This window comes from Microtus oregoni, unplaced genomic scaffold (genome assembly GCF_018167655.1).
Source record: "Microtus oregoni isolate MIOR12 unplaced genomic scaffold, Mior012 000005F_ref0000423, whole genome shotgun sequence".
NCBI lineage: Eukaryota > Metazoa > Chordata > Mammalia > Rodentia > Cricetidae > Microtus > Microtus oregoni.
Genome location: NW_024543064.1, coordinates 50,036,801 through 50,049,574, shown reverse-complemented (window position 1 = coordinate 50,049,574; position 12,774 = coordinate 50,036,801). Strand labels below are relative to the sequence as shown.

General features: G+C 41.5%; 1 protein-coding gene across 6 annotated transcripts in view; it reads left to right on the top strand.

Moving 5' to 3' along the window:
• Patj (PATJ crumbs cell polarity complex component) overlaps positions 1-12,774 on the top strand; it is a 307,480-nt gene that overhangs the window by 115,661 nt on the left and 179,045 nt on the right. For all 6 annotated transcript variants that reach the window (XM_041651469.1, XM_041651475.1, XM_041651470.1 and 3 more), the window contains 3 exons: positions 2,298-2,421; positions 9,540-9,714; positions 12,589-12,660. In XM_041651469.1, the coding sequence (XP_041507403.1) occupies positions 2,298-2,421; positions 9,540-9,714; positions 12,589-12,660 (371 nt within the window). The remainder of the gene's footprint in view (positions 1-2,297; positions 2,422-9,539; positions 9,715-12,588; positions 12,661-12,774) is intronic.

The window sequence follows — 12,774 nt, the reverse complement described above, 5'->3', positions numbered from 1 at the left end:
CTAGGCAGGCACCAAGGTGCCCAGATCATTCAGGCAAAATACCCAAACACATAAAACAAACATAAAATTCCAGATCTGCTTTACTGAAATCCAGATTTGGGATGGTTTTTCTTGCTTACCAGTTACCATTAACAGAATTGCCACTGACCATATCAAATAATTGCAAAATGTTTTCCTTTTTTTTTTAACTACTGCCTTCCATCTCCTTGTTTCCCTCTCTGAGAAGTTATTGCTCCTTTTATTCCAGTCAGACAGACAATCACACCTTACTTCTTGTCACCTTCATGTAATATTTGAGTTGCCTGGTACATTGTCAGCTCCACTGGGCTCTGTGTTACCATGAGTTGTTTTGTTTGGGAAAGCTGCCAGGAATTAGCCTAGCATTCCATCAGTGTGCCTTCTCTATTATTGAAGTCTGAGTATTATAATTATATAGAAAGTAGATCATTAGAAAATCTAAACTTCTGGCTGGGTGGTGGTGGCACACTCCTTTAATCTCAGCCCTCAGGAGGCAGAGGCAGGCAGATCTCTGTGAATTTGAGACCAGCCTGGTCTACAAGAGCTAGTTCTAGGACAAGCTCCAAAGCTACAGAGAAACCCTGTCTCAAAAACAAAACACAAAAAAAAAGGAAAGAAAATATAAATTTCCTATTTTTATTTGAACCGGCAAAATCTAAAATCTCCAACAATAAAAAACAGTGGTACCCTGCATGGTGGTACATTTTTGTAATTCCAACAGTCAAGATTTGGAGGTGGGAGTATCACAAATTGAGGTTATCTAGGCTTATAGAGCTGAACTCTGAATGCAAAAGGTAAAACCAAACATGCTTTTTACAAAATGCTATTCACTTAAGTTAGTTAAATATATTTATATAGTGAATATAAACTTTTAATTTATACTCAGAAATTTATGATTTATATTCTATATCTGTGTCTGTGAGCTGCTATAACAAACATACCATTTACTGAACTGACTTTTTAACATCAGAAATTTATGTCTTCCCTTCTGGAGGCTGAGAGATCTAAGGCCAACGTGTCAGTACTTCAATGCTTTGGAAGGGCTCGATTTAGGGTTTATAAGTAGAAGTTTCTATAAGGAGTCATCTAGAAATCTTCATTGGGCCTTTTCTTTCAGGTCTCCGATTTCCTTCATAAAGGCTTGGCTTCCATGAACTGGAAGCCTGGAGGCCTGCCTCCTACAATCTCTGCTTGGAAGCTGTGGGGACAGACAGATCCTGTTTCCAACTGTGCAGAGCCCTGAAGTTAAACTGCATTAAGATAGATCAACAAGAGAAAAGAATACATACTTATATCACAAGTTTATATAGCACGGGAGCCCCATAAGGGAAGAACCAAAGAAGCTATAGAGTCAGTTACTGAGATATAGAGTTGCCAATAAATAATATGTTGTGAAAGTATAACTTAGTGCTAGGCGGAGGCTTAAGGTTTCCAATTTTTATGCTTGAAGACGAAAATGTTGCTTTCCCTTTTCCTTCATGGAGAATGTCTTTCACAAGGGGATTCTGATTCTGTCTTCTCGTAAGAAACAGCTGCAAAGTCAAAGCTGTCCTTTTGTACCTGCTGTGTTTCAATTGCCTTCACTTTAAGGTCTGTATCTCACTATTTAAACCCTTTGAGTGTTTTGATTTAACATAGAACTTTGGAGAAGACACAGGTGTTACAGCACTGCAACAGAATATAACTTTAAAAACCTGTAAAAGGTGTGCCCATAAAGGGAAGATGGGAGAAAAGGACACTAAGTCATCAGCAGTGTTTGTCAGTCTTTAAGTTCTGTTTTGGGCCAATCCACATGACAGGCATCTGGTGTGCACCTATAATCCAGTTGTTGGAAGGCTGAGAGTTCAAGGCCAGACTGGGCTACTCAGTGAGACCCAATCTGGGGGGAGGGGGGGAATGAGTACAGCAACCAAACAAACCAAGAGTGCTAGGGAAATAGAGCCAAAGCTGAGAGATAGCAGTGACATTGTGGTGTCCAGGATGCTATATAGGACCAACTGACTTGATTGATGGCCAGGTCTTTTATTTGTCTGTGCTGGAATATGCTCATTTATATCCATTTGTTAATGCTTAAAACCAAAACTTATTAAATATCCAGGTGTCTGTGTGTGGGCTCATGCAGCACTTGCAGCTCCTGACAGGATAACCCCCCTGGGGAACGTGGTGTGTGCAGAAACTTGCAGTCCCAGTTTTCCATGTATTGCTGCCTGGTTAGAACAACATTATGGTGTTCTCATTGCTTCTTATCATGCTGAATTTCTGGTTGTCTTTCTTTCAAGATGGAAGAAACATTTGGCCTTGATTCGCGGCAGTCCATGCCCTCCTCTGAAGGAAATGGTCAGTGCAGCAGATTTGATGACATGGAGCATCTTCATCTACTAACAAACAACAGCCTGGATTTAGGTTTGTGGGTTTGTTTCTTATACACAAGTTAGATTATTTGCAGTCCTTGTGCTTTATATGCAATGCATTGTACTGTCACATTTACATTCATCATGCTGTTTTTAATTTCTTGGAATTAAAACATAATTAAATTGTTTCCTCCTTCTCTCCCTCCAATCCCTTCCATGTCCTCATTATGATCTTTCAAATTTAAAACTGTTTATCACTTAGTCTGACTCAGAGCAACTTTGGCTGAGATTTCAACTGGATCTTTCAATTTCTGTGTACTGAGATGGCTGCTTATTCTATGCCCCATTCTGCTTTGTATCACAGCACAGATTGGAAGGGAGACTACTCCCTTACATGAACTATGTCTCTCCCAATATATGTTAAAGTCTCCAATGCCATTAAGTGGAATTGCTAGCTCATTGAATAGGGCTGTTAAATATTAATAAAGAGGTGAATATTTTAAATATTTATGAAGCATTTTCTTCATCATAAATTATAGTTGTTTCTAGTACATTAATAACTTAGGTTCCATTAAAGAGTTCTGAACATATTATACCTCTCTTTGCCACTCTAGAATAGCAATTTTTATATACTTTTAAAGCCTCAACTTTAAAAGATTTTTTTTTTTTATTCCTCCAACAGTTAAATGCTGGCTGTTGTCATGCTATTGAGATTATGGTAAGGTTCAGTCCCCACCTCAGGGACTCAGAGCAGTTCAGGATCTGTGCTGCTTTTCACTGTTAGATTTTGCTTTCGGAAAAGCTCTCTGTGTTAACACTGCACGTATCAGACATGTAAGGGAGACAGTTTGGTGTGAGGTCACAAGTGTGTTCAGTGGCATCTACAGAATGGAGCCCTGAAGGCAGTTAGAGAAAGCTGTGCTGTGATGATGCTGGTTTGCTCCTGTGAGTGCCCAGAGCAGGCACTATGGAACCCTATGATTAGATGAGTCTCTGCAGTTTTTCAGGCTCATAGCTGGGAGAAAATAAAGCTTTATTCTCCCCAACCTATAGGAAATCTACCTTTTAAAGTTCTTCCCGTTTCCTTGGTTCTTTGATCAATGATACTTACTTGTTCACAGTGTATGACAAGAGTATACAGACCACACTGGCCTCTTCACTGTTACTATTTTATAAGTGTCTCAGCACTGCTTGGAGCCATAGTGTCTTTCCTTCTTTCCTTCCTTCCTTCCTTCCTTCCTTATTTCCCTCCCTTCCTCCCTCCTTCCTTCTATCATTTATTACCATTAAATCAAATCTTCCAGCTATATGTCTGCGTGACTATGTATGAAAGCAAACTTTCTCCACAGGTTTTGGGTCTTCATTTCAAAGGATCTATACCATTTAATATTTTTGGTGTGTATTAGTTATACATATGGATTATATTATGATGTGTAATGGATTTTGGTCATATTTACCTCCATTAATCTCTTGTCCCCCTCTCCTGTTGATCCTCATCTTCTTTCCAACTTTTCCTTTCTACTTACATGACATTTTTCCCCCAGTGATTCATTAAAATTCATTAGGTTTTCTTACAGAAACATGGGTGGGCCATTATTTATAGGAGCATGGGAAACTCCTCAATGGCTACTAAATTACTGAAGAAAATGGCATTCCCTCTCCTGTAAACAGCTGTCTATAGATTCTCAGAGAGGCGTTGGGGGAACACCATCCAATTTTGCAAGGCCCTAGGTAGTTGTTCTTGAGAATATCATTTGGGACTGTTGTTAAAGTTATGTATCATGATGTGCCCTTGCTCAGAAACCATTCATAAGCACATACATCAGGGAGTGCTGTGACAGGCATGACTGGATTGATGCTCACCATGCTGGGCTAAAAAGATATTGATATGGGCTGACACAGCACCATGTGTACTAAGTTGATCCCATTCATTTTTGTATTTTTCTCTTGAGAACTTTACTCAGAAAATAAAAGGCCCTGTTTGAATACCAGGCTCCTTTGTACTAAACTGGTAATCTTCTGGTACCTTTTTTAAGCCCCTCTTTCTTCAGTTATAAAGTCAGATTAGATCTGAGAGGCTCTGAGCCCCATTCAGATTTGTATTCAATTGTGCACTCTATCTGCAACAAATTGATCTCAGATTTATAGGACAGTTAATTTTAAAATCATGTGTTGATAGCCTTGTGTAATGGGCTATTCATGATCCTGTGGTTAATCTAAAATAGTGACTTTAGGCTTTGGATGTGACTCAGTGGTAATAGAGCACATAATGGCCTCATCACCAACATAAAAGAAACAACAGCAAAAGCATACCAACAAAATGTTGTTCTTTAGCATACTCACATTCTCCAGGGAGTGTGAAAGCAAACTTGTAAACGAACATAATTCATAATGAAAGGCAGGAAGATGAATTGTAAATGAGGAATACAATCAGTGTATCAGTGTTCCAAGACTCCAGGGAGGAAACAGCTCCATCTCCATCATGCTGCCCACTCCAGAGGGGTTTCTGTCCTCTGTATCTATTTCCAGGCCAGTCTCTTGCTGTAAGCTGAGTTTCTGAGGGGTGAGGCTTGTCGCTGGCTCTGTTACCACAGTGTGCACAGAAATAGTATCTGTCAAGTGAGAAGGCAGCATGGTACTCATGTGTAATTGTTCAACACATCACCTTACGTGTTTCTCTTGCTGAATTATGCAACCACCTGTTTTCTTTGCTCAAGCTCTTCTTGCTTTTTCTTCATACCGTTCTGTTCTTGCAGTCACCAAGTATAAAGGTGTGGAAAAATTTCTCCATTCCTTTTCTATAAGCATTAACTTCTAGGGACCTTTTTTAACCTCCTTGATTTTATAACCTTTGTGCCCATTATAGCCATTGACTAACACTTGTACATGATCTGTTTTGTGGGTGGGTGGGTGCTCTGAGCACATGGTGAACAGCTCTGTAAAGAATGTGACAGGTACTGTACGAGGTGAGGAGTGGGCATTTGTGTGCCGGCGAAAGGCAAGAGAAGAACAGTGGGCAGATGGCCTGGGGCCAGGCTTGATAAGTTGTGACTGACCGACACTTACTTGCACAGCAGAGCAGCGATGGTGGGAAATTGCTTGGCAAGTGGAGCCTTTGCTATACTTACAGTCGCTGCCTGAGGTTCTGCTCCACCTCTGCTTTCCCACTCATTCAGTTGAGGTGTACAGGAGATTGGAGCTGTCGGGCATCGCTTTGACTACCACACAGAAATGAGGTCCCAGCAGTTGGCAGTGAAGGTGTCTGGGGATGGGAAAGGCAACTGAGCATGATTGAGTTCTAGTCACCCCCACTCTGCTGCATTGCCACTTGATTAGACCTGCTTTGTAGTCTCTGGACAAGATCAAAAGCAATAGGAGTGGTCATTTACTAAAGTTCAAGGTGAAGTGTGGCTGATGTTCGCAGGAAGAGATGATGCAGAGTCTGTGATTGACAGGTCAGTTCTGCTTTTCTGGTAAGTCAAGCATCTGAAACACGATAGGAACAGATTCAAGGAAGACAATTGGGGTAAAATTCCTCATGCTCTTACAAACACGAGGACAGCCTGGCTGAGAGTTTATATTGGGTCCCTAGATGTACTGAAGTGATGAATAAACCGATATTGATGTGGGTGCAGGCCTCTAAACAGACCACAGCTCCCCAGTCTGCCTTGTTATTCTTTTATTGAGCAAACAGGGGACACGGGTGCCGTTTTGGACTGTCTTACACATTTCAGGAAGGGGAGGGAGGTCCCTATGTTGGATTCTGGTACAGTAAAGCAATTTTGAGTTCAGAATAAAGGTATCCATTAAATAAAAGAAATTAGGAGGCTCAGGCACAGGCACAGTGGTAGATCACTTGCATAGCCTGCCTGAGGACTAGGGTGTGACAGGCAGAAACATGGAGAAGAGTTAGAAAGGAGACGGTTTGGACCCTAGCCCGACAGCCTAGTTCAGGATGGGAGAGAGGTTTCATATCTGTTCCCCGTTGTCTCTGTAAGAACTTTGCAGCATAATGAGGGTAGTGGGGCCCACAAGACAGACCTGGACATGCAGGGGCACAGTAGGCGGGCCAGGCAGGGCAGGCAGGGCAAGTGCATCTACTGGAGAAGCTTCAGTTGCAGGCTTCTTTCAGTTGTATTTTGTGTATGTGCACACTCATGCTTGTTCATGGGAGTCAGAGGTGGTATTCTCCTTCTGTCATGTCACACGGGTTCCAGGGATTGAACTCAGATTGCAAGGCTTGGTGGCAAGCAGCATTCCACTGACCATGGCCCCTAATAATAATCTTGATGAAAATATGTATCATATTTCATATCATTTGGATAAGTGCTGCATTATTTATTGTTATGCAACCCTATGAAGTAGCATTTTATCTCCTTACATATGTGTGAGCTTTCAACTAACACTTCATAATTTACAGCATTTTACATTTTCTTCAAGAATACAATTACAAAGAGTGTCATAGAGGGAGATTGCTTCAATCAATGGTTCATGGGTCCCATGGGGGCTGTCCCCACTGGCTTTAAGGAAAGCTCCTGGCACAGCAAAGTCAGGCTCCTCCCTGGGACAGCAAAATTCCCCACAGCTGAACCTTGCTAGGTTCCCATCACCTGCTTCACTCTGCACAGAACTGTTCATAGTCAGCTCTTCAACCATGCTGCTTTTCTGTCTGTAATTACTCTGCTCTCTGGAAAGTAGGCCAGGTGACCTCAAACTATGTAACTGAGAATTACTATGAACTTCTAATCTTCCTGCCTCTCCTTCATAAGTGCTAGATTACTGGGGTACACCCCACAGCTGGCTCATGTGGTGCTAGGGATCAAAGCCAGGGCTTCACACTTGCCAAGCAGCCATTCTACCAACTGAACCACATCCCAAGCCCCACACGGAATCTGCCTCCTGCTGGAGTCCAAATCTGTTACTCTCCCCTTACCAACATGCCTCAAGGTTGTGGGTCCTTCTAAATAGAAGTCAAAATTACAGAGAAGAGCCTGGAGCTGGGGAGATATGCGGAGGGTAAAGTGCTTGCTGCACAAGTGTGAGGATCAAGGTTCTGATCCTTGTGAAAGCCAGGTAGGTGACAGCCCCCTTTAATTCCAGTGCTTAGCAGTCAAAGACAGTGGGGTCCTTGGCTGTGTAGCCAGACTAACTGTAACAGTGAGCTCTAGATTCAGAAAGAGAATCAGACTCTGAAAGGTAAAGAGTGATCAAGAAAAACTCTGCATCAAACTCAGACCTCCATACATGAACACATAAGCACATTCGCATGTGTGAACATGCATACATGAATGCTCACTACACAAATTCACATGCAAAATAAACAATGTAAGTGATAGTAAAGGAAGGATACACGTGCACACACACACACACACACACACACACACACACACAGCAGCAGCAAGATGGTTAATTGTGAAAGCACTTGCTATTTCATCCTGAAAACTTGAGTTTAATTGCCAAAACTCAAGTGAAAAACCAGATGCATTGGCATGCCTTTGTAATCCCAGTGTTCCCGTGATGAGGTGGGAGGCGAGAGAGCAGAATTGCTTAGAAGCTTATGCAGCAGCAGGAACACAAGGCCTTCCACAAGATGGAGTAGAGAACCCACTCCTGAAAGTTGTCCTCTGACTGCCACATGTACACTGTCCCCCCAACACACAAAATACATTTTAAAAATTAAGAATAACTAAAGGTGGGTATATGGCTAAGTGGTTAAGAGTGCTTGCTACTCTTACAGAGGACCAGAGTTGTCTCTCAGCACTCACCACAAATGGGTCACTTATAACCACCTATAACTCTAGCTCCAGGGACTCAAATGGCATCTAGCCTCTGTGAGCACACATATTCTCCCTTATACACATAATGGAAAAAAAAACCAAAATCTTTTCAGGGCATGGTGGGGGCATGCCTTTAATCCCAAGATTTGGGAAGCAGAGATAGACAGGTCTTTGTGAGTCTGAGGTTACCCTGGGGTACATAGTGAGACACTATCTCAAAAAAAAAAAAAAAAAAAACACAGACAAAGGAATAACATAAGGGACTGGGGAGATGACTCGCTGGGAGAGAAAGCGTGCTTTGCAAGCATAAGAGCCTGAGTTAAAATCTCCAAAATCTTTGTAAAAAGCTGGGCATATGCGTTTGTAATCTCAGCATGGAGAGATGAGATGGGCTGATCTGAGCACTCTCTGACTGGCCTAACTGAAGCGGTGAGCTTCCAGTTCTGTGAGATCCCCTGTCACAAGACAGTAAGACCAAAAGTGGTAGAGGGAGATAGCCAGTGTCGTGTTCTGCCTTCCTAAGTGTGCACCTATGGACACATCGGTGCACACTTGTGCATACTCTCTCCCATACACTTAAGTGAACTAAAGTAAGAATAAGAGCTTGACCTAAAAGAGGGAAACATTTAAACAAATTATGGCAATGTGTGCTTTAGTGGACAGGTATATAGATTGGGCCAGCAAGATGGCTTGGCAGAGAAGGCACTTGCCCCAATGCCCAATGACCTAAGAAAATCAAGCCCTGAAGGTTGTCTTCTGACCTACACATGCACTGTGGCATGTGTACATCCCCCTTGTACATGCAAGACTACACATGCACAGACTAATCTTAACAAAATCCTTAACCTGAGTTTGCCCTTTCATAAAATATAGTTAATAATGCCTTTCTTAAAATTATCTGTAAAAATAGAATGAGTCAACAGATAGAAAAAATAAATTCTGAAGTTTCTAAACTAAGCCTTTCAAATTGTAATTCTTACTTAGTTGTTATTCCATGGGGTCATAATGAATGCCAGAGGACCCATGACCAGAATAGCCTAGGGTGAGAAAGGAAAGCGTTGCAGTAAGATTAGAAAACATAAGAGAGTTTTTTTGTGCTGTTTTGTTTTGTTTTTTTGTTTTATTAATAAAGTAATGCTATTGATGAAGTACCTAGTTTTGTTCATTTGTTTGTTTTCCCACGAGGCCCACTGGAAATGTAACCTTTCTTGGTTCAGCACCTTCCTTGCTTCATTTTTCAGTGGTGCTTTCTGCCCTGGGCATTAAGGCTTTCCCTTATGTACTTTAATGTCATCCGTCTCCTAGCTGGGAGGGTCATACCTACAGTGAGCATCCTTAAAAGTGCATTGAATGACTGACTGTGTGCTGATTTCCTATCATCTGTATTCTTCAGGCATGATGATTCCAAGCGATGCCCAAGGTCCTGACATGCTTGTCGATCTTCCAGCTGCTACCCAAAGAAGGGAGCAAGAAGATTTGCCTTTGTACCGACTCCCCAGTGCCCGGGTTGTCTCCAGGCCTTCGTCGTACATGGGAACGGTGTCTTCAAGATATGCGACTGCTACATGGTATATCATTTTTCTTCTTCTTTAAAAAGCTGGTATTAAGTAATGCAGAGTAGTGTATTTACTATTAACTACCATTAAGTTGTCATGTGAGGTAATATGTTTCATCTTGTCATTTTCTTACATATGTGACTTTGCCCTTTATTCTCATTTCCCACCCTGCAGACCCTCCCCTGCCTTCCCTCCCCCCTATGGCTAGTTCCTGGTTTGGCTTTTGTTTACAAAAATGTGCACGATTAATGTAACATGTAGAAAATACAAAGGGATCTTATGACTAAATTTGCATTAGAAAATTACTATTAAAAGTTTCTATAGTTCTTGAAATTAGGTCACAAATAGAATTTTATACTTTAATTCACAAAATGGATTCTATACAGGCCAGCAAGTGGTCGTGAGGACAGAAGGATGTGCAGACTCTCAGGCATCAGAGAATCTGCAGGGAGTAGTGTCTAATGACAATTTATAAGACTCATGGTTCTGGAGCAGAAAGCTAGATAGCAGGATGTAATTCCTTGACAAGATAAAGCCCTATAAACAGGTTGGCAGGAAAGTTATTGGATTAGTTGGGGACATGTTGGGATTAAAATATCCCTAAATCCACAAAGTGGATTGGATCTATCAATCTGGGATTAATGTGTGTTCTGTCATGTCATTGAGAACATGGTCAAGTATAGATGAACCTCTGCATGTGGGTGACAGTTTGTGTTTGGTCTGTTTGTTGGGGAGGCGCGGGGCTTGACAGGGGGACCAGGATTTATCCCTGGTGTATGAACTAGCTTTATGGAGCCCATTCCCTGTGGTGGGCTTGTTCCTGTCTCAACTTGATGTGCCAGTCTTCATTGACTCCCCATGGGAGGCCTTATGCTTTCTGGGAAGTGGATAGGGGGTAGGGTGATGGATGGAGGGAGGGAGAGGGAACTGTAGTAGGTGTGTAAAATGAAAAGGAAAGTAGAAGTCTGATTGTGTAGAGAAACAAATGGAATTAACTGGAGTAGGTAAGAAAGGGTAGAGTAGGGAATCTTAAAGGGAATATGCCCAACTTATAATATACACTTTTATGAAGATATCAGCCGATAGCACAGTACCTTACATATCAAATATATGTAATGAAAATTTTTTAAATGGGAAATACATTGACAAGTTGACCCAGCAGGTAAAAGGCACTTGCCAAACTAAAGACTTGAATCCAATACTAGGATCCACTTGGCGGAAGGAGAGACTCAAGTCCCACAACTTGCCCCCTGACCCCCATACATGCCTTGTGGGACACACCCATTCATCTAGACAGCCTCTTTAACAAAGGTACTAGGGAACTGAGTGAAACTCAATCCCTATTTCACCTTGCACCAAAATCTATTACTGTATCAAAAGCCATGATGTAAAAGTAGAAAGTCTAAAACTACTCATTGAAAACATTGACAGGACATTCCAGGTGTGTGTAGGTAAGGACTTTCTGAAAAGGGCCCCAGTGGCATAGGTGAAACCTTAAGAACTCACAAATGATACTACATGAAATTAAAAATCTGCACAGACGAGGAAGCGTTCAGCAGAGAGAAAAGGCCGGTCCAGGATGGCAGGATAGCTTTCCCAGCTATTTGTCATACAGGAATCTCTAGTCTATAAAGAACTCCAAAAATTATATTCCTCCAAAAGCATTTGATTATTAAATGGGCTAATAGATTGAATATGTATTTCTCAATGGAAGAGATAAGGTTGTTCAATAAGCACTTGAAAATATATTCTTCAATATTCTTTACCATGATGAAATTTCAAAGTAAAATTACATTGAGTGTCTATCTCATTCAGTGTATCTGTCATGAAAAAAACCACAATACTGGTGAGGATGTGGGAAAGGAGCAACCTTGTGCTCCGTGGTGGGGCTTTAATCTGGTCCAGCAACTGTGGAAATCAGTATGTTGCAGCTAGTGTATATGTTGTATGTTCTGAGTCAGCATGCCACAGAGACTCTTCCACATCCATGTTCATTGCTGCACTATTCATGGCTGCTAATTTATAGAGCTAGCCTAAATGTGCAATAAGAGTGGAACTGGTAAGGGAAATGTGATACCAACACACAAGGGATTTTGTTCAGCTGTAAAGAATGAAATAATGACATTTGCAGGAAAATAGATGCACTAGAGATTGCTGTGCAATGTGAAATAAGCTAGACTCAAAGATGAGTATGGCATGTTTTCCCTCTCACACGGAGCTTAGGTTTAGATTAATACATTTGTCTACACTTAATGTGTGCATGTGACACACAGAGATCAAACTAGGAGGGTTACTGCGAAGGGAGGTAGAGATCCACAGGGAGGGAAGGGGATACAGAACAGAGTGCACATGAGATGAAAGCAGCTGGGGGAGCGGTGTGCGTGTAGGACCACTAGGAAGGTACTAGGGAGCATGACAGGGAGGTAAATAAGAGCAGAGTGTGTGGCGTGTGTGACACATGTCTGACATGTGCGCAGTGTTACTGTGAAATCCATTACTATGTATGGTAACTAGGGAGGTTGAGGCAAGATCAATGCATCTTCACTGCCAGCCTGGGTTACAAAGTGAGACTCTTTATAGAAGGACAGAAGGCTGTTATATATTGATGACATTGCAAATGTGAAATTGTACAAATTAAAGGCAATCGTTTTTTAAAAGAGCTTCATGTTTCACAAGGTTTTAATCATTGTATGATGTCCTGGAGCTATACGGGGGTTGCTATGTTTACTATTAAAGCAATGAATGTTTGCTTTGTCAGTTTATTGATGTGAATACGTTAAAAAGGTTAAAAATTAATTAATTACCTATAGAACATGGAATTTTGGAACTTCCAAGAACTTTTAAGAATAAGAATGTGTCTTATAAGTGCTGTGTTTCCCCTTACAGTGAGTTACCCGAGAGAGAGGAAGGTGAAGGGGAGGAAACGCCAAACTTCAGCCACTGGGGTCCACCAAGAATGTGAGTGTATGCCATTACTGTCCTCAGTGCAAGCACACCCTTGTTCTATTTTCCAGTTTTTTGGTTTTTTTTTTTTTTATTCTGCTACCTTGTCTTATGTCAACTTGATACAAG